Source organism: Zootoca vivipara, chromosome 8 (assembly GCF_963506605.1).
Source record: "Zootoca vivipara chromosome 8, rZooViv1.1, whole genome shotgun sequence".
NCBI lineage: Eukaryota > Metazoa > Chordata > Lepidosauria > Squamata > Lacertidae > Zootoca > Zootoca vivipara.
Genome location: NC_083283.1, coordinates 78,891,135 through 78,913,058, shown reverse-complemented (window position 1 = coordinate 78,913,058; position 21,924 = coordinate 78,891,135). Strand labels below are relative to the sequence as shown.

At 48.4% G+C, this 21,924-nt stretch overlaps 1 protein-coding gene and 1 long non-coding RNA gene across 4 annotated transcripts in view; one reads left to right on the top strand and one right to left on the bottom strand.

Annotated features, from left to right (window-relative positions):
- Positions 1 to 3,153, bottom strand: part of LOC118090308 (uncharacterized) — a 9,282-nt gene extending 6,129 nt beyond the window's left edge. The window contains exon 1 of the long non-coding RNA XR_004693235.2: positions 2,873 to 3,153. This is a non-coding gene — a long non-coding RNA (uncharacterized LOC118090308). The remainder of the gene's footprint in view (positions 1 to 2,872) is intronic.
- IRX4 (iroquois homeobox 4) lies at positions 2,946 to 21,924 on the top strand. 3 transcript variants are annotated; one of them, XM_035125902.2, is made up of 6 exons: positions 2,946 to 3,449; positions 12,399 to 12,564; positions 14,241 to 14,492; positions 16,159 to 16,265; positions 19,240 to 19,553; positions 20,503 to 21,924. In XM_035125902.2, exons 2-6 carry the CDS (start codon positions 12,520 to 12,522, stop codon positions 21,267 to 21,269), a joined length of 1,485 nt encoding a protein of 494 aa, XP_034981793.1. In that variant the 5' UTR covers positions 2,946 to 3,449; positions 12,399 to 12,519; the 3' UTR covers positions 21,270 to 21,924. The 3 variants fall into 3 exon arrangements, with proteins under 3 accessions (XP_034981793.1, XP_034981796.1, XP_034981794.1); XM_035125905.2 differs by lacking the exon at positions 2,946 to 3,449 and adding an exon at positions 13,608 to 13,715 and having other exon boundaries at positions 12,405 to 12,564; XM_035125903.2 differs by lacking the exon at positions 2,946 to 3,449 and having other exon boundaries at positions 12,405 to 13,715.

Here is a 21,924-nt window from a genome sequence, read left to right as displayed (position 1 = left end):
TGCTGGGAGTTGTAGTCTAAAACATCTAGAGGGTGCAAGGGTGGTGAAGGTTGGTTGGCTTACTCACTTACTTCTCATGCCCTGAACAAGCTTGACTTCACTCCTGCTGTTTAAGCAATTGCACTGCTTGAGGGCTAGATTTTTTTTTCTTGAACTGTCCTCCTTCTTCCCCTCCCCATCACACACATTTTGTATAAGTTACAAGGCTTCTGTGTTTAAAATACCTTCCTTTACCCCCCTGGACAGTAAAAATAGAAAGATTGATGAGCTAGCAGAGCTCTTTGTCATGATACAACTTTGTAAACTGTGTGAATTTTTCATTTGGGATTCTTGTTTAAGTTTCTAATTCTGAATTTCTAACATTTTCTCTTCAGATTTCACAATGAAACTCCTGGATTTGATTCAGCACAAAACTTGGAAGTTTGCCTTACTTGCAGGCAGATGGCGATTTAAACTCCAATGTCACTGCTAGAATACAGGCTGCAGAATGTCAAGTCTGAGTTCAGGAACAGGAATTAAAGTTTCAAAATATGAGGTGTCTGCTCCTTCATTCTTCAAGCAGAAAAGGGAGTGAAGTCTCACCCATGTTGCAATATGGAAATAATTCTACTGGCCTACATTAAAGGATTCTCTGTAAGGATTACAGATATTTTGTCTGTGAAGCACTTTGGAAATCTTAAAGAGCTATATAAATATAAAGTAGTAGCATTCTTATTTTTCCATATGTCATATACCATAATGTGCAATGATACAAACTGTAACTATTTTTTTCTTTTGAAAAGTTCCAGCCCACATTTCAGACTGTAACAGGCCTTTGAGTGAGCTTACAACTCTGAATATCACCAGTCCAAATAACTGATATCCCTTACTTTCTCTCTTGCTCCTCCACCTTTAAATGTAACAGGCAACAAGAAAGGCAAAGCAACTTGATCTTTGGAAATAAGGTTTGTAGAAGGCCAGAGAGCTTATTTCCAAGTAAATGTTTTTTAGGATCAGCCTGTAAAAAGTTGTTTGCCCTTCTACCCAGAAGTATACACCAGCGACAGCTTTAAAGACTTTAGCAGGTTGCAGGGATTACAGCGATACGAAGGCTCAATTCCACAATAAAGGCGGCAGTTCTAAGCCGATTTATTCAAAAGTAAATTCATTATGGCATAAGCTTTTGTGGAGTGGAGTCCACTTCGTCGTATGCACAAAGTGTTATCCTGAGTTGCAGGTGCAGATATCCAGCAGGGTGGATTCCATGAAAGCTTATCCCATAATCAATGTGTTGGTCTTGAAAGGGCCACAAGACTCTCTGTGGTTTTTGCTTCAAGAGACTCGCACAGCCTCTTGCAAAAGACCAGTCTTTGGAAATTCTCAAAAGTGAGTGTGATTGAAATAAGTAGAAGTAAAGGTAAGTGAGGCCATTAATTCAGAGGTAGCCATTCACAAGGTCATTTGGCCTGTAGCTTGCCTTGCTCTCTGTTGAATTCACACCTGTTAGGTGGCTTTAGCCATCATGGCCTTGATTATGGCAAACCCCTTAAAATCAGGGAACTGCTATTAGACGGCCAGCACATACTTCGCTCCTGTTTATAGTTGCAGCAGGCAGAATCATGTGGGCAAAGCTTTCATTCCCTTTGGATTGAACTACTTTGTTAAGCATTGCAATTTGTGAAGGCTGTGGTGGGGAGTGTGCTTGAGGAAGACTCCCGGCTGCATTCTTCTCCCTCATCTGCTTGTTTTGAATCTGGAAGGAGCTTCTTTCTTTCTAAGATGGAGTTTCCTTTGCAGCCTGAAGTGATACAGGCCAGGAAGAGCTTTACCATTTAATTCTACAGAATGCACCAACTGGGCCGCAGTGCGTTTCGGGTTGGAGACCTATATTTCATCCACACGAACCACCCAAGCACAAATAAAGAACAGCATTCAGATGCCAGGGGTAATTTCTTATCTTCCTTCCAAGTTGTAAAGGCATTAGATATAAGGTCTTTATTTCCAGGCCTCAGTATCTGGTCTTAGTGTTACCTCTTTCAGCTTCTCAGCATAGGCTTTTCTGGGTCTAATCAACTTTCTGCCTGTTCCCTCCAAAGCTGAGGAACTTCCCATGTAAGTGGGATCTGGACCCTGAATGAAAGATTCCTTCTGGTGTGCTAGGAGAAGGGACTTTGGCAACTTCAGACTGCGGGACGTGGGTTGTATGGCCCAACCTAATTGCCCATTAGGAGGAAAGGAAATAATTCAAATCTGGACAGTGCTCAGAGGGTTGGAATAAGATTAAGGGTGCAGTCCTGTGCTAATTTACCTGGAAGTAAATCCCATGAACTCTGTGGGACTTACTTCTGAGTAGACAACATAGAGAATCACACTATAAATCTGCAATCCTAGGCACACATATCTAGGAGTAAGTACCACTGAACACAGTGAGTCTTACCTCTGAGTAAAGGTACCTAGGCCTATGTTGCAAGGTTGCAATTCAATGGGCATTTACTTGAGAGCAAATCCCATTGAACTCAGTGGAACTGACCTAATAGATTTACATGGGATTGCATTATAAGGCTAAATAGTTTTCACAAATTTTGATATTGTTGTCAGCTTCTTGGTTGCTAGGGGCACAGGGTGTGAGCCAGTCGTGGCTTACTGTCGAAATGGGTCCCAAATAATGCTAAGCTGGAAATGGGTCAGAAATAGCTTTGGACAATGAAAGTGCTGCAGAAATGAGCCAATGAGCAGTTGTCGCATAGTTGCTAAAAGAGCGGCCAGTGAGCTACGAAGCCCAGGGTTTAGATCTCATCTCAACCCCCAACTAGTGTTTGATGACAAGCCTTGGTGCTTTCTCTTCTCTCCCCACCCCACCTCCCCTACCTCCATCCGCAGGTAATCGACCTACCTTCCAGGGTTGTTGTAGGGGGATAGCTACGACGACGATGGTTCTGAAGAACTTGGAAGATTCTAAAGAGCTATAGAAATGTGGCGCCTGGTTTTTAAAGAGCGCGTTTGCTGGACTTAGGAATGCAAGAGGACTGCGTCTGCCCTCCCTCTGGACTCGAACCTGCGGAGCTGTGCGCGTCGACCTGCGCAGGCAGCGGCCAGCAGCGCAAGTTGTGAGCGTGGAGGGGGAGGTGGTTAGCAGCAGTAGCAGCAGCGAGCGAGCGAGGGCAGCGTTGGAAAGTGTTAATCAGGAGGAGGAAAAGGCGCGCGGTAAGCGCAGCTCTTCACTCGAACGTCACTCCGGTGCAGGGGGTTAGTGAAGTGACTGTGGCGCCTGGGGACTGGAGGCACTCACTCGTCGGACTGACTCCAGTCAGGTATTTCCATACACTGAGCAATGTCTCCATTAGCGCGCTGCTGTGGCTGCTGCTCTCTCCAAAGCGAGCCGCTGCGAGCGAGGCGAAAAGACGCGGCCACCCTTTGCCATGGACAAGCTCTCGCCAGGAGATCGTAGGCGCAGCCCGGCGTGATTGCAGGTAACAAGAAAGAGAGACACTTCCTTGCTGGCGGTGCACTTGCACCCCGGCTTCCTTTCCGCCCATCTATGCATCCCTCCATCCACGCGCACCCCAACAATAGCCTGCCTTTTGCAGCCAGCCGGCTGGGAAACCTCGGGCTGCCTAAGGAAGAGAAATTACCGGCGATCCATCATGCGGCTTGGGCACTGTTTACCTAGGGCTGAGAGGAAAGCCACCTTACACGCATGCTTTTTCTGTTCTCGGCAAGGGGATGGGGAAAGGGTGTTCGCGGTCATGCATAGAGTGCAACTTTGGTCGGTTGCTCTAGGAGACTTTGGGCAGGGAGGCTGCGTTGGCCAAGAAAGTTTGGTGGACATGGAAAAGGAGCCCAAGCTTGAAGGACCGTGAAGGCGCGGGGAGGACACCCCTATGAAGGAAGTGCGGGTGTAAAGTTCCTCTGTTTGGCGGGGCGGGTGTGTGCTTTAAATCGCTTCTGTAAACTCGGCGCTGGTCGGTGCAATCCTGTATTTGTTTACTGCGTAGGAAGTCCCACGGAGTACAACGCGGCGGACTCGCAGCCAAGTGGGTATAGGATTTCAGACACAGTTTCTAGCCTGAAAAGTGGGGCTGCTTAGAAACTCTGTCACCTCCCCCCTCCCATCCCAATCCTGTTGTTGTGCATGCTTCGGGAGTGACTGCAAGGCACTCTGCACATGTTCGAAGACACACTTTTAATACCTCCGGTTTCACAGCTTTCGACGCTGACAAGAACTGGGTGGGTCCTCCTCCTTCTAACCTGGTCCTCTGGGGAGGTGGTTTTTGGAGGAGCGCCACAGATTCCTTACTGTAAGTCGAAGGGGGAGATTTAATGGGGGGGGAGAGCCAAACACATTGGCAAATGAATCCCATTGATTTGTTGTTGCTGGTAACAGGAGAAAATTCGCCTTGGTTATTAGCCAGGCTGGGAGAATAAAACGACAAAAAACGTCTGTGCAGATACATGCGTGAAAATAAAGGGGGGGTTCTGAGTTAGGTCTGACCAGGCGCCTGTCTAAAACCAGTTTGTTCACACGCACTGGTTGATCCTAGACCCTCTGCAGGTCTCTGACTAGCTCAAGTCCAGTGTCAGATTTGGTGAGGTCGCCTGCAAGGAGATAACCCTCAATTTTCTAGTTTACGCTTTTTCATCCATTTTACAGACAGGAAACCTGGAGAAACGCCGCTAGCACCGAAGTCCAAAGCGTTGGGAAAGGTTTTTCCAAGGTCGCGGGCTCCAGATCCTTTAACTTCTGGCCCGATCCAAACCGTGTTTACGGTGTGGGAGGAAGTACCTCTCCTTTTATTTGGGATTCGCCCCCAAGTTAATATGCGCAGGAGTGCAACTTAGATTATTCACCTTTTGGGTGCTGGGGGGGGGGGTGTTTGTAGGGGTTGGGGACGAAGATGCGGCGGATTCTTTCCTTATCAGGGGTGGCTTGAGAATTCTAATCCGAATTTAATTGCAAATTCGGAACCCGAGGAAGTTGTTAGTCCCGGGCCATTAAAGCAGACAAATTTAGGACAAAAATACTGTAACCCGATGGTTTCTCTAACTGCTCAAAACGTGTCCGGATCAATTTCCTGCCGACCTCAATCAGAGCAGCTGCCTAACCTGCTAGGGCCTGCACTTCTCTTTCTTTCAAGTTTTCTTGGGGAGGATTAAAAAAAAAACCAGACATTGGCTTTTGTTTCTTGAAGAACGATTAAAAAAAATATCTGCAGAGATTTAGACCCTGAAGACGCTGCACACTTCGCTCTGCTACGCGGCGTATTTGTTGCTGTTGCTGATGATGATGTTTTTCAAGAAATAGCACCCACTCGTTCTGATTTTGGGAGAGGTGTTATGATAATTACGCTTTGGCAAAAGAAGGGCTTCGCTCTGGCTGCTCACTGTTACGTGTAGAAGTCAGCTTGTTGCCTTATGCGCAAAAGTTGTTGTTTCCCACAGGATAGCGCTCAGACTCCTGTCCCTGGATCGCCTCGTGAGCGAGGTACACTGCTAAATGCAGGGACTGCCTTTAGGACACAGTTACTTTCTAGCTTTGCTGCTGAATGGGGAGATAATGAAATTCATCAGCGTGTCTTCCTCGTAAAGTGGGGCGTTTGCGAGAAAACTCACCTTCCTCACACAGATTTATGGTGAGCCTGGAAACGGGGCATCGCTTGGCATGGTGTTTGCTAGAGGAGAGAGAAACTTAGGCTGTATGGGAGAGTACTACCGTATTTAAGGGACTCGAGGGAATTCGAATCCCACTTCGTTCTTTGGGGGCTGACTTCCGATTGAGTGTGTGGCGCTGGAGCCATGCACCCTGCTATTAGGCGCGTTGAAGGAAGTCCTGCCGATCTTGCGCGTGTTTATTCGGGCACGAGACTCGTTCATCCCAACGCCTAAACTTCCAAGGAAGCGTGCTTCGGAGGATACAAACCTAAAGTTGCAATCCTATGGATACTTACCGGGGGCGGGGAGGGGGGCGCCACTGAACCTAATTAGACACATTCCCAAGTCAATCAGCACTGATCGTGCTGTTACTCCGAAGTCGGGGGGGGGGCCAGTAGTTAGCCACCCACCACCACGACTTTGTAGTTGAACGCAACGCTATGGAAGTCCCTAGCCAAAAAGGGGGGAAATCGCATTCATTTCTGCTGAGCACCTAACCAACAGCGCGATGCTAGACTTGCTGCGTTTTTCGTGGATAAAGGTTGCAGTTCAAACGGTCCCAGGGAGGAAATTTTGTATAGAAGCGGGATAGGATGGCATTGATCATGGTGGAGAGAGGCTATGCTATGGATCCAGAAACGGGCGAGAAACTTCTTTGCTCTGTCTGCAAGTGCAGGGGGTTGTTGGTGATCCCGGTGGAATTGTTTGAGTATTTGAAAAATGCGTGTGTGTGTGTGTATAGAGAGAGAGAGATTGATTTGCAACGTTGCGGTTTCGCGGAAAGGGGGGGGACGGACATTGCACCATCCTCTGTAAAAGTTGTCTGCCTCAGTCAGCTAATTGCAACGTTTAACGCTGAACTCCTTTGGAGATCTGGAAGGCTGCTCCCCGCCCCCGCCCCCTGGAGGCCGACGCGCCTGCGTGTTGCAGTAAACATCCCCACCCCCACCTCCTGATATTGTATACCTGCAATGTATAGGTTGGGTGGCTCTCGGGTCTCCCTTTATCTTCAGAGATGGTCCTCGTTCAATGGGGCTTACTCTCCCTCAGAGTGCAATCATTTATTTTTTAATAAGCGGGTCCCCTCGAAAGTAACTCCTATTGAGTTTCGGTGAGTCTTATTCCCAGGTAAAGGAGCACAGGATTGCATCCTGTTTAGGGCCACGATCTCTAAAGCTAATTTCCTTAGAAGTGACTACCGTCGACTGGGGTTGTGCCTTCTGAGTAAGCCTGGCTAGACCTGCAGCTGCTCTGATTGCTGCCACCATCCCCAGTCTCCATGAAGTACTTGCAAACTTTGGCTTTCGTTTCTGAAAGAGGTTCCTCCCGTTGGCTGGCTCCTTCGTCAACGACAGGCGGGCTCCGAGGAAGAGAAACAGTTTTAGCAATGCAGCCGGTGGGGGGAAGGAAATTAATGTCACAGCCTGCCCATGAAGCAGCCCCCGCCCCGCCCAACGCATTTATTTGTTAAGCGTCTGCGATCCCTAAACTACTTGAGCGGCCGCCATGAATAGCTCAGCCGCTTTAAGTGATCTGCGTGCCGGAGATTCCTGGGGTCTGAGACGCTTAAACCCTAGGCCGTGCTGACTTTGCTGGTTTGTTGTGGAGCGAGTTACCCTGCAAAGTCGTTCAAGAGTTGCTTTCTACACGCGTTTTTACTCACTTGCATACATGCTGGAACAATCTAGGGGGCGGATCTGTTTTATACGCCCTGCAAATATTAATTTCTTAGATTTCAATACAACCGCTACAATCTTATGCCTCCTTCCGCTAAAGTTCTACCGATGTGTGTCGCGACCTCCAGATCTACCCAAATAAACTTTACAGTGCGACTCTGGGCATAGCTTCCCAGAAGTGGGCTTGACTCCGTGACAAGCATGCACAGGATCACAACCTTGTTTGCGGACTAGAAGGTGGGACACCCCACATATTGCGCGCGATAGATCTGTGTTTGGACATGTGCTAGACGTATTTCTTTTCACTTAAAAGCCGCAGGCGGAGCGGAGAGAGATAGCAGAAGCCTGGGGGGGGGTGAGAGGGTGTTAACTCTTTCATCCCCGGTTTGGTCTCAGTTCCTGACGAACAATAGTGGGATTTGCTTTAAAATTTAAAAAAACCACACACGTGGAATTGGGCTCTTCCTTGGAATTAGGGCATGTTCATTTGAGTAAACATACAATGCGAGTGGAAAGGGGGGGGGGGTCGTCCGCACTGTCGTTTAATGTGACTGGTTAAGTTTCCAAAACCTCCATTCATTCTCCACTGTCCATATGACGCTCTCCTCAAAATCACTGCCTTCCCAGACTTTCCCTTCCCTCATACTATCCACATTAAAGGACAGTATGGATGAGCCCAGTGTCTCACCAAAGTTCCAGGGAATTAGCACCGGTAATCTGAAGACATCTACTTCGGAGTAAGCCTCGCTTGTGTCTCTTACTCCCAGATAAACACGCTTAAACTAGGTTCAGGGTAGCCCTCTCTTTTGAAGCTGAGCTCCTTTGCTGCCTTTTAACGCGCTCCTCCTAGAGCCAAGGCTTTGCCTCGGTAAATTATAGCAATTACGCAGCAGATATGATTATATTAGGTTTACTGCGGTCTCCAGATAGTCATCCATCACCCTCAATCGAGCTGTCAGAGCGGGCAGATTCGTCCCTGGGAGGCACCAAGTCTTCCAGCTGGGGAGAAGAAGGGAACATCATCATTAATTAGAGTGTGACCCTGGGGCTATTCACATGTCTGAACCCAGGCAGCTCTCCGAGCAAGTCTGCACTCCTTTCATCCCTCCCTCCCCCGACACAGCTGCCCTCCCCTCTCCACGCGCGCAAATACGCACAGAAACTCCCCGCCCTGGGTCTGGCTAACTTCCCCACTGCAAGTTCCTCTAGGCAGAGTATCCCGATTTTCAGATATTGATGTTTTTCTATATCCCCTACCCTCCCAGAGGCCTGGATAAAGGTGACAAGGTGAAGGGGACTGATAGGGGTGGTGAAACCAGTAGTAATGGTATGCCAACTTCTTAATAATAACTTCTCTCTTTTAACCCAAAGTAAATGCTCCTTTGAATTTAGAGGGAGTTACTAAGGAGGGTAAGAGCCCACTCTCACCTTGAACAAAAATGATTAAAAATAATATTTTTGCCCACCCCCCCTGAAATCACTTACTTTCAAAAAATAGATTTCCTGGGTATATCCAATGGCAGTCATATCATAGTTCCATTGAAGTCAGTGGACTTAAGGCTCTACCCTGAGTATGACTGCTGCTGGATATCTCCTGCTGTTTTATGGTCAAAAGTAGAATTTGAGTAGAGTAATACCGGTACTATAAGTAAATTAATCCTTTAGGATTAATAAACATGCCGGAAGTCAATCACACTGGAACTGTCTTCAAAGTGAACATTTTTGCTGAATTTATATCCTGGCCTACCCTCTAAATGGGACAGATGATAAGTATCCTGGGGAGAGAAAGAGACCTTCAGCCTAGCCCACGAGTTTGCGTAGGGTCCTATACTTTTAATAGGTTTTGCCTAGGGCTTCCGTGACCCTCCATGCAACCAACTTCCATAAATGGGAATGGAGTTCAAACAAAACTTCATTTGCAGTGTATTTGCCTTTTGAATGCAATTTTCATCTTTATGGTGAACCTTCTAAAGTACCAGATTCTTTCTGATTTTACCTTGTTCCTTCATCCAGAATACTGTATTCTGTTAATCCCACTTTACTGATGGCAGTGGCCTTCCTATCTGAAACCATCCTATTGAGCATTTAGCTCATTTGGCTCTTTCCAGCTAAGGCCAGCATGTTCGCTGAGAAGGAAGACTACAGAAAAGTCTTTAAGGATCCAAATGTTTAGGATCACACACTGAGAATGAGAGATCCCCGACTTGCCTAAAGAATCAAGGGTGGGCCTTGGAGCCCTAGACAGCACTCAGCATTGCAGAAATTCCAACTCGATTAAAATTAATTGGTGTTTTGCTACTAACATCAATGAAATGTGCATTGCTCCTTCCAGCGATGGTGCTGGTGACTTGGGCTAACAACGAGAGAAAGAAATCAAGAAATACCAAATATCATTCTCATTAAACATTTAAAGCCCCACTCCCATCAAACACTTAAACTTCCCTAGTAGAATAAAAAGGTCTAACAAGAGGCTTTGGCAGAAATGTGAGATCTACGGTTTAATAAGTCTCCAAGAAAATGACTTTCTGGTGTAGTCTTATATTTGTAGTCATAAAATGAAATAAGAATGTATACACAGATCACATAGTAAATTAGCCACCTCTTAAAACACTTTACGCACACTTTCAGGAAAGGTAGATTTTTCTCACTTCCCTCTCTTCCAGTTCAAAGGTGGGAGTGATAACTATTCTTGACCAACTCATGTGAAATTTAAAGGGCTTGTTGTGAATGTATCTTAGATTAGAGGCCAGAGATAATCCAAAGGTGCAAAAGGGGAGGGGCTAAGGAAAGGTCTAGCTCTGCCTTCTGCTCTCATTCAAACAGAGTCTCTGGTCAAATATCAGAGGTTTTTTTTAAAGAGAGGGTAGTGCTGTCCTATGATCTCATGTTATAATATAAACTAGCGACTCTTGGACATTGGGATTCTGGGGAGCTAATGGATACCAAGTGGGCATTGAGAGAAAGGGGCACAGTTTGATAAAACTGTATGAAAGTTTGACTGTCACAGGTAGTGAATCTGTATGATACAGAGAGGGAACCACAATTATTTCATATATTTCTGTGCTGCCGCTCAGAAAAATGTGGCTTAAGTTAAGGACTGAAAGCCAGGTGTGACAAAGCTGATTTATTGTTTCTCTGCCATGTGGACATGTGAGAGAGGACACACCAGAGGAAGGATGAGGTGCTTGACAATACGGGGAGCTGCTACCATATTTATTCCAGGAAATCACAACTGCAATGGTCTCCTGATTAAAAAATATGAATGAGTTTTCATAGTCTACCTGGCCAGAAAACCTGCCCACAACAAAAAATCAAAACCATTAAGAGAGAGTTTGAGAGCTACCTTAGCACAGGTAGTGGGGAAAACAGACTATGAACCAGAAAATCCCCTCCCCTATGAACTTGCTAAGAGGTTTTAGGCCAACCACCCTCTCAGCATCTGTCCTACACTGCAAGACCAGGATGATAATACTGACCAGGCTGTAGCTAACAGTAGTGGTGAGCCTGAGTATCTCAGATCCCAGATCTTTTTCTCTGTGCCCCGAGTGTTTCTAGTGGATAATGAATCCATGGGGAAATGAAAGGGATGGTCTTAATTGACATTAATTTGAGGTATAAGGGTGTAAATTTGACGAACTACATCAGTTGAAGATGACTTTCTCTTGAGTTGGAGGTAATGAAATGGGATAATTGAAGGGGTGCTTAATTGATTTGAAGCAGGATCTGTTGGGAAATTCACTTTACTACTGGTTAAATGAATTAAAGAAGAACACATCTGAAGTGGGTACCAGTTAACTGGATTTTTTAACTAGAGTGGCTTGGATGAGGAATTAGTTGGCTTTGCTGTCTATATCTGCACATAGACATTTAAGTTAGCATATGCAATTTTTAATGTAAATTTGGACCCGTGCCCCAATTTTATTTTAAGTACTGGAAATACTCAGTTTTGCATTGCTCTTGTAAGGATTCCTGAGAGAATGCATGCGAAGTAGTTTGAAGATTGCACGATGCTGTATGAATGCCAGCTGTTGTTTTGAGTATGGATAGATGCTCTCGCTTTGCAAATCAAATCTGGCCTGAGTTTGAAGATCACTCTCCCCTTGCCACTCAATGGCCTGAAGTTTATTCAAAGTTGTGGTCCCTCCTCACTTTGGTTTTCCATATCTCCCCACCCCAAAAAAGTTTTTAAAGCCTAAAAACGTCTAACATAATGTCCGCCCAGCGCAAATGCCCATTCCTTATCCTTTCCTAACGTGCACTTTTGTGGCGGGGCTTTGGGGTCCTCCCAAGGGTCGCCTTCTCCACGTGCTTTGGCTGTCAGCTTCGGAGCTCGTTTCAACTGTTGATTTAAAACCTGGCTTGCGCGCTTGCCCTTCCAGCGGCCTCGTTTGTAAGTGGGACTGATTACTGCAGGGCAGGGAGGAGTGGGAGGAGGCAGCAGGCAGCTGCTCATTAATTTCTAATTAAAAGTGCTGACCACCCTTCAGTGATTGGGGGGGGGAGAAAGAGAGAGAGACGACACTGATTTCTCCTCTCCAAACTATTGATATCTGAGATGCAGTTATGAACCATTCAGGATCTTTCCATTTTGTACGTTTGGGGTTCGCTTTCCTTATCAGCGCAGGAGAACTCCCTGAAAATGCGATCAGCCAGCGTGCTCTGAGGCGTTTGAAAACATACTTTCATCCTGGGTATTTGGTTTAAATTCCAGGCCGTGGCCTACCCCAAAGGTGCACACAAATAGGCGAGCGAGAGGCAGTTTCTGCAGGGTTTTTTCTTCTTCTCGACGTCAGATGCTAGGGGTGGTTCTCTTCCCCCCCCCCTCCGCCGCTGCCTGTGTGTGGGCAAAATATGTATTTTCCCACCCCACCCCCCATGAAACCTCAGAGCAACTGTGCCTTTTATGTTATTCGTGTTGAAGAAGCGCCATGCTGCCTAGGCATATCTTTTTAAGATCGTGAGTTTTTTGTGTGTGGTGTGTGTGTGTTGTGCGGGGGAGGGAAGACAACCCCACCCAACACACACACACACACAAAAATAGTTTCAGGTTCAAGGCAGATGAATTCAATATGGTTTTATGTTTGGTCCTCTAAGCCCCTAGGAAGCTCGGATAATCCATCACTCGGGGCCATACGGCACAGCTAGGCTGCCTCCGGAGCTCGCGGATCCAGCGCCTCTCCTGGTTGTTCGTGGAGCCTGGGAGCCCCCCGTGGCCATGTCCTACCCCCAGTTCGGATACCCCTACTCGTCTGCACCCCAGGTAAGTCCTGCCTGACTCCCATCGCATCTACGCCCTTTCCCATCGCATCTCTGCCCCCCTCTGTAAAGGCGCGCAGGAGAATTCCCATCTCATGGGAGGCGCTTTTGTAGGGACCTGATATGCTTCAGATCAACTGGGGGCTGGGGGAAGGGATGGAACCACCACCACCCCCCCACTTCCCCAAGAGCAGTGACTGCCATTATTACGCGGAAGTAAGGCCCCACTGAAACCACAGGCACTTACTTCCAGGTAAAAGGGAGACTGTGTCGCCTTGGTATCCTAATGCTGCGGTGCTCTAACCACGAATGGTTTAGAAAGTCCACCTGCCCTGGATTCATCGAGGCTTACTTCGGAGGGACCTTGACCTAGAGTGAGAATGTTAACAGTGAGGGGTGGGGAGCTAAATTGGAGTCAAGGGCGGGTATCGTTTAGGATTGGGTTGGAGAGCCGTGTCCTGAAGATCTGGAAGATCTCTAGTCTCACAGGGGTGCTAGCTAGCCTGCAACAAATTACTCCTGCAGCCCGCTGAAGACGGAAAGATCTCAGGTGTTCATTGATCTCAGAGGGTTTTACTTACTGCCAAGAGGTGAACTGGGGCAAAAGATAAGAAGGAAGAAGCTCGTTCCCAAGGGTCCGCGGACCTACTCTGAAGTAAGCGGGTGGATGGTTCAAGCCAGATTCACGAGCCACTTCGTTTAGCAGGAACTTGGGTGGGGACGTGGGGTGCGAGGTCGCTGCAGTCAGGGGCTCTGTATCAGCTGTATCAGCTCAGCTCCTTTCTGGATCGTACCCTTAAAAGGACCCACCCCCACTGTGGGACAGAAGTGTGTGTTGGAATCTGCAATTAAAACAAATGTTCAATTAGCTCTCCTGAAGCCGGATCTTGGATTAAACTTCATTAACATTCTCAGTACTTTTACTTGGAAATAAATGTGTTCTAGAACCGAGACGGATGTATGTATTAATGTTAATGTGAACGGTCTAGCTTGCCGGAAGAATGCATTAAGAACTGAAAAGTATTTTCTCTCTCTCTTTCTCTTTAGTTGACAAGTATGAACTGGAGCTAGGTTTCCCCCCCTCCCCAACCGATCTTTAAATTTCTCCCCGATCCACAAACCAGTTAAGCCACTGGGTTTAACATAATATATAAGGTACTTATTTAAGATCACTAACGGTGCAAGCCCATGCAGGTCTATTCACAAGTCAGCCCCATTGAGCACAATGGGACTTGCTCCCAGGTAAACGTGCATAGGATTACAGCCACTTCCTTCCACTGCCTTTCCCTTCCGCTATTCGGCCTGGGTCTCCCCCCCCCCTCCCGCTCCATCTTGGGAGCTGAGGATTCTGCAAGTACCATAACTGGGCGGTTGCAGACGACCGTTTAATCGCGCGTTTCACCACCCTTCTGTGTGATAACACTGATGGACCGTGCTGACCCGAGTTTGTGCCCTTTGTGAGGTCGGATAGAGGGGGTGGCGGTTGTTCCGGACTAATTAACGTGAAGAAGAGATGCTCATTAAAACCAATGGACACGGAAGTCAGTGGGTTGTGTGAAACCTCACTGATTTGGGACCAAAAACAGCCTTCGCTAGAACTGGTTGGTAGATCGGCCTGTTGGTTGCCATGGCTGTGAGTTGCCCCTTCCCCGATCACTGCCCTGTCTTCTCTCTTCCTAGTTCCTGATGACCACCAACTCCTTGACCACTTGCTGTGAGACCACCGGCAGGACCCTCACGGACTCTGGGGCGGCAGCCTCGGCTCAGACCCCCGTCTATTGCCCCGTGTATGAGAGCAGACTGCTAGCCACGGCCAGGCACGAGCTCAACTCGGCAGCTGCCCTGGGAGTCTATGGGAGTCCCTACACGAACACGCAAGGCTATGGCAACTACGTGACCTACGGGACGGAGGCGTCGGCTTTCTACTCCTTGGTAAGTCTTCTGCGCAGCGCAGCGAGCGGCTATAAGCACGACTTCCACCTCAACGCATTGACTGGGCAAGAAGGAAACCCCACTTATCCCTTACCAAGTGACTTTGGTTCTTCCAAGTCAACAAACTGAGAGAGTCGCAGCTTAGCTAGAAGTTTCACCGCTCAACCCAGTCCCTAAGGACATTAAGGAAGGTTGAGATCCTAAGCACACTCATTAGGGAGTAAACCTCATCAAGTTAAGCGGGACCTAATTTGTAGTTATGCACTTTTTAATAGCAACGTGTGTGTTGTGCATCCCCACGTGTGTGTAAGTGTGGACAGAGTTAGAGTTGTATCACTAGTACAGGCAAACCTGGAGGGATTACAAAATGTTTCCTATTTATTTTCTTTATTAAATTTCTATGCCGCCTTTCATCCGAAGAGCACAGAGCGGTTTACAATATAAAAACACAAAACGTAGTAGCAAACCATAACAATAATCCACAGAGAGAGAGAGTTTAAAAAGCCACGGATTGTTTAATTAGCCAACGGCTATGTAACCTGTCTATGTGCCATGGGGTAATCCGAAGTGAATATGAATAGGGGTTGTGAGAAACTTCAGTCAATCATAGGCGTTGCTAATGCAGGTGTCTAACAACACGGAGATCAGCCTACAACTATGGAATTAGAGATAGACGGTAATAAACTCTGAGAAACTATTGTCTGCTGATCTCTGCGATCCAACTACTTAATTAGAGATAAATGATAAGAGCCAAGACATCGTGGCATTGCTGGTCTCTATCTGTGTACTGAAACTGACCCAAGAAAGCGAGTCCGGAGTTGTTACTGGAACAGGAACTCGAGTTCGCTCACCAAATGCTTAAATGTGAAATTATGCATAAAATGTATGCGTTAAGAAATTGCTCTTCGTATACTTCCCTGTGTGGCAAACAGGTCACGTCCCATTTACTGCAATTGCCCCCCCCCCTTTTAGGAAAGTATGTTTGTTGAGGATTGCAGCCTGTTTTAAGAGGGCACTTCAACTTTCGCACTTGTGTTTCAGGGATCAGCGAAAGTGTGTTAGGGATTTGACTTTCTCTCTAGGTGATATTTGACCCTTGCTTATCCCTAGTCACTTGCTCTTGGAGCCCAGTGTGTATAAAATACCATTCTTAGTCGGATGATGGAAAGCACTGGACTCCAGAGGCTTGATCACCTTCCCTGTGAGTAAATTCCATTGCAGGAAGATAAGGTTTCCTTTGAGTAAATGTGCATCAAATCGGGCCAAGAGATGCTAACATTGAGTTAGTGGACAGAGTACAAGGAACTTCAGGAATTGAAGAAATGTAAGCACTTGCTGAAATACTCTAGGCCAGCCTACTCGGAAGTAAGCGGTACTGAGTTCAGTGAGACTTGTGCCCAAGTTTGCAGCCTAAACAGTTCAACCTCCTGATAGAATCACAGAAGTGTAGATCAAGCCGGATCCTGTTTAGCTTTGAAAATGTGCTAGAGGTTTTTTTGGGGTTTTTTTGCTCCTCGGTGTGTTTCTCCATTGCAAAAAATAAATAAAAACGTCCTCATTTGTGCATGTCTCCATTCCTGCCCCAGCAGCAGCAGCAGCACTAGCACTACTGCCCGTGGGGGAGGGGAGCGCTGATAAGTAGACTCCTTTGCTTTTCATGTTCCAGAACAGCTTTGATTCGAAGGATGGGAGCGGATCTGCGCATGCGGGAATCACCCAGGCGGCTGCATACTATCCATACGACCACACGCTCAGTCAGTATCAATATGACAGGTAAGAAACAAACCATCAGCCATTCATTGCGGGGCAGGAAAAGGCGGTGGGGGCCAAGGGGAGGAGAGGAGGTTAATTGCGCTTCTTAATCAGGAAACGTCTTCAGCAGCTTGTGCTTTTCTCAAAGGACCAGTAGGAAACGAGTCTGGCCAGAATAAGCCACCCCCCCCCCGTGTCATAGTCAGATGATCTCTGATCTCACCAATGGAGCGCTTGCAAACCGGGATCCTGAAATGCATCTGAAGCAAGCATTGAAGCGCGCTTCCTTGAGAACGGCCGTGCTTGGCTGCTGGTGATATGGCTGCTCACCAGATCAGGCACGAGGAATCGGTGCAGTGTGAACCTGCCCTGAATCGGCTCAAACCCCATTGACTCCAGCGAGAAACCAAGGAGCCTAAAAGCCAGCGAATTCCCGAAAGAAAGAAATGGCAAGCTCCCACTGGTTTAAATGGAGCTTTAATTGCGTCCGCTCTTTATCTCTATAAATGCCAATAAGTTATGTTTCCGTGTTGTCTGCACGAAATGAACCTGTTCTTCGTTCTTCTGCACTGATCCGGAGCTAGTTTTACGCCTCTAATCTCCGATTCGTTTTGGAGGAGCCCGCAGCAAATGCAAAAACTTTCCTTTTGACCTCTTTCATTCGTCTGCCAGCCCGATCTTAATCTCGGTGACATCCCTCCTCTCCTGGCTATACTGTATTTCTTTGGAAGCAAGTCCGCATTGATTAAATGGAGATCGATACTGCGACCCGATCCGTTTTACGAAGGAGTAAGCGGATTTGCCCGCGGCCCTCCGCTCTGTTGAACTCCAATTCCCATCAGCGTCAGCCAGCCCGGCCAACTCGATAATGAGAGTTGTAGTTCAACAACATACGGTATATAGGTCATCCAGTTGGGGAAAGCTTTGTCTCCATCCTTTATCTTAATTAGGTGGGGGGAACTTTTGGTCCTCCAGATCAGGCTTTCCCAAAGTTGGGTCTCCAGCTGTTTTTGGACTACAGCTCCCATCATCCCTAGCTAGCAGGAACAATGGTCAGGAATGATGGGAATTGTAGTCCAAGAACAGCTGGGGACCGAACTTCGGGAAACTCTGCTCCAGATGTTGCTAAACTCCCATCATCGCTGGTCAGTGGCTATGCTTGCTGGAGCTGATGGGACTTGTAGTCTGGCGCGCGGGGTGGGGGAGGTTTCCCCACACCTGATAAGAGTTTTACGGAGTCGATCTCAATTAGCTCCCGTATGCCATTTTATTCGCATGCCTTCGCTTTCCACAGGCTACAGCCTAGTTTTCTGCACATGCGGAAATCCAATGGTGGGCTTTGATACCCAAGGTACGAAGTCAGAAAGGAAGACACGCCTTCATTGGCGGAACACAATACATCTGAAGGCAAGGCGAAGTCACACCAGCGTCCTACTATATCATTGGCGTTTTATCCTCTAGCGTTTTCAAGTATAGCATCCCTATATGCTGATTGATATTGTCCAGGGATAGTAGGAAAGCACTGTGGTTGCCTTAGCGCTCGATCTATGCGATAGGACCTGCGCTATCACAGCGATAGATCCGTATTGATTTAATCACAAATACCTCTTCCCGACTGGCTTCCACGGGCTGCTTCACACGTGCTCGCGCGACCTTTCTCTCCGCTTGAGTTGGGCACACTTCCTTAACTGGGATCTGAATGCATGAAACCGACTCTGCTGAAAAACACCGTGAAATGAAAGGGAAGTTCTTTCCTGAGGCTTCTATTTCTGACTACTCTTTAGCCCCTGCAAATCATTACTTGAGGTCGCCAACCTCAAATGGTCCAATCGGTCCCGTTGAACACCACGGCGATTAAGGTGCCAGGAAGTCCTGCCTGTGTTGGGCTGGCTTTGGTTCGTTCACACGAGCTAGACGTCACGTTGGCCTTTCACTCATCATTTGACATGTGTGAACCAAAATGTTCGCTCATCCCCTACTGGCTTCTCTTTTTACTTTTACATGGGCAAGTTGGAGGCCGCTTTTTGTCACTCCCCCACCACGTTTACAAATGTGCCGAACAATTTTGTAGTTCATTTATTAAAATCTTTGGTGCGGTTATTGCTTTAAAACACAAACACCAAGAATCCTCCTTACGCTGCTCCAACCTTTTAAGCCCACTGGGTGCTGATGACCTTTCCTTCGATGGTGTGCATTAAATATTCAGGTATAGCCGAGTGTCTTGTGCAGCATATATATATGGAATGGGTAGGAGAGAAGAAATTTACTAATAATAAAGTAATTTTTAATTAATAACTGCGCCCCGAGGTTCCTTCGGTGGACTCTCTCAGAGCTCTGGAACAAGAGTAGATTGATTAATTGATTATTTTAGGATATCCATTTTGCAGGAGTTGAATTTTGGACACCTCCCAAGGGCGCCTGTTTGCCTTCTGAAGTAGACATGCAAATCCGGTGCAAACTCAGAAGTCACCGGGACTCAGTTCAGAGTAAGCGTGTATACACTGTACAAGATCCGCAGCACGCTTTTCAGGAGCCCGAGTGCCGTTGTTTCGAGGCTGTCTATACTCCCGATTTAGATCAGGTGTACATTGGTCTTGCCCCTAGTAAGTTATTTGCGAGGCAAGTCCTAAAGACTCCATCCATGTTCGAGGTGAGCCTAAATCACAAGATTAACTGTGCGACCCCATTTTCAAGGGGGATTTACTCCCAAGTAAGGATAGGCAGGGTAGCAACCTGGTTAAGGTCCTATTGATCACCAATTGTGTATCCCAACGCTCCGTCTTTCTAGCTGCTAGGCTTAACCAAGTTGAACCGTTTTCCTGGTAAGACCAGCGCGTTCTGGGTTTTGTAGAAAGAGGTGAACCTTTGATACCAGGATCCCTTTCTCACGGGAAATGGAATTGCGTCGGTGAATCACACCATGTGGGTGGTGCTTTCTTCCGGCTAGTTGGCGCTGCATTATCACTAACACTCTCCCCCCCCCACCCCGTCCTAGATATGGTACCATGGATGGAGGGACGCGGAGGAAAAACGCCACTCGGGAGACCACTAGCACGCTGAAGGCCTGGCTGCAGGAGCACCGCAAGAACCCCTACCCGACCAAAGGCGAGAAGATCATGCTGGCCATCATCACCAAGATGACCCTCACGCAGGTCTCCACCTGGTTCGCCAACGCCAGGAGGAGGCTCAAGAAGGAGAACAAGATGACTTGGCCCCCCAGGAACAAGTGTGCGGACGAAAAGAGACCCTACGAGGACGAGGACGAGGGAGAGGGTCAAGGGGAGAGCTTGAAGAATGAGAAACTCGAGGGTATCTTCCAAGTCTCTTAGCAGTATACGGGAAGGAGGAGCTATCTTAGCCCTGTCGCCCTCCTCTGGGACGAGGATACTGGACACGTGGGGAAACAGAAGGGTGATGGGTGTTGGGAGTCCAGGAGACAAAAAGTATGGGTGTGTTGCCCTTAATGCAATAAAGAGGCTTCTGGATTGGCAGTTGAGCTGCGCTGCCAGTGTCCCCATTATGTCCCGGGGATTTCGAGAGAATGTCCTTAGGCAGCCAGTGTACGTTCTGAGTCTGTCCAGCTCTGCTTTGACAGGGGAAGGGGGCTGTCAAATGAGGGGTGCGCCTGCTGGGCTTTGCAACTGTTTCCATCCCATCCGACCAAAAAAAGATTTGCTTCCTCGCGTAGAGAAGTGCGTCGCTTATTTTGCTAGGCCTGAGCGCAACACCGGCATTTCATTTGGGTTTCAAAACCTTTGGAAGTCATGCAGTGGTTGGGTGGCCTTGGGTAAGTTGTGGGAGGTTTACAACGCAGTCAAACCAACAATACGTGCTTGCTAGAAAGGCACACACAGGGGACGTTGGATCTCACAGGGTCTACACTAGGAAATCCTCCCTGTGAGAGCCACTCCCACTGTGTCCAGCCAGCCAGGTAAAGGGGCGCAGCCTATATTAGCTGGTCGTGTTCCCCTATACACTTCCCATCCAACACTTCTGGTTCCGATTAGTAAAATGGGATTGCTGTTAACCGCACATCCTCCTACAGAGCTGTTGTGAAGAGTGAGGGGAAGCAAAACAGACAGAGAATGGGTGAAGGAGTCCTAGCCTTAAAGCCATTGCATAGAATCGTAGAGCTGAAAGGGACCCCGTGGGTTATCTAGACCAACCCCCTGCAATGCAGGAACCTCAACTGTAAATGTATCTGCCGCGCCCTGCCCGTCCCGTTGGTAACATGCCCTCCTTTATTTCCTTTGCTCAGAGCCGGCCAGCAAGGAGGACAAAGAGCTGGGCCTCAGCGACCTGGACGACTACGACCCGCTGGAGTCGGAGAGCTCCGAGGGCGAGCTGAAGGCTGCCGCTTTCGGCCACGCGGAGGGGGAAGCGTGCGCCACCGAGGCCTGCAAGGATCCCTCCTCCTTGGGCGCCGGCGCCGCCCCGCTGGAAAGCCCTCTCGAGCGGGCAAAGAGCTGCCTCAAGGACCCGACGGCGGGCGCGGAGGGTTGCGAGGCGGCGGAGCTGCTGAGCGCGCGGCAGAGGAGCTGCGAGGCCAAGCCGTGTTACCAGCAGCAGCAGCTCCTGGAGGCGTCCAGCAAGCCGAGGATTTGGTCCCTGGCGCACACGGCCACCTCGCTCAACCAGGCCGAGTACCCGTCGTGTATGCTGAAGCGCCAGCAGGGGGCGTCCTGTGTTTCTAGCGCCGCACCGGCCCCGCCCCCGACGCCTGGGGGCGTCTTGGAGAGGCACCCGAAGGATTCCCCCGTCACCAACCTCAGGAACTGGGTTGACGGCGTGTTCCACGACCCGCTCTTCCGGCACAGTACTTTGAACCAGGCCTTGAGCAGTACCGCAGTGTCTTGGGCTACCACCAAAGGCTCCCTCTTGGAGACGGGGGCTCTGGGGCGCTCGCTGGGCGGCGGCGCCACCGCCGTGCTCAAGGGGCAGCTGGCAGGCCTGGCTGCGCCCCAGGACTCCGGCAAAGACTTTCTGGCTTTCCCCAAAGCAGGCAGCAAAATGTTCTGCTCCTAACGACCGACCCGTCCGCCTCCCTGGGACAGGCCGGGGGAGGGAGGCAAGACGGTGGGATGGGGGGGGGCAGACAGGCTTGGCCCCGAGGGACTGAGCGGCGGGAGGTGGAGAGACACACGCAGAGAGAGAAAGACTTGGAGAGAGTTTCCGCTCCAAACCAGAGGCGTTTTTTCCGTCGCAAAAACCGAGCAAGGATTTTAAAAGCTGCCGGTATAAATGGAGAGAGAACGAAAAGACTGTCACTTGGCTGCAGCCTTAAGGGATCAATGTCTTCACGGTTATTTAAGTCCATAGCACGTTCCACTAGTTTATAGAGGCGTCCTTCTGCGTTTACCTTGCAAAGTTTACCAGGCGCGAGATTCGAATTCAGCTTCTTGGGGAGGGAGTTGTTTGTCTGTTCTGTTCCCTCCTCCCTTTTTTTCCTTTTTCTAAAAAACAAAAAAAATGATTTGTGGCATGCCAATTTTCGTTTCTTCTTCGAACTTCCCTACCACCCCCCACCCTCCCCTTCTCATCATTAGCATCTCACCCACAAAAAACAGCACTTCTTCCACCGAGTTGACACCATTGCCCGCACACGCACACACACCGAATTTGAACTTGACAAATAAGCTATGTCGAAAAGGTATGTTCACTCCAAATAAATTGTCTGTCT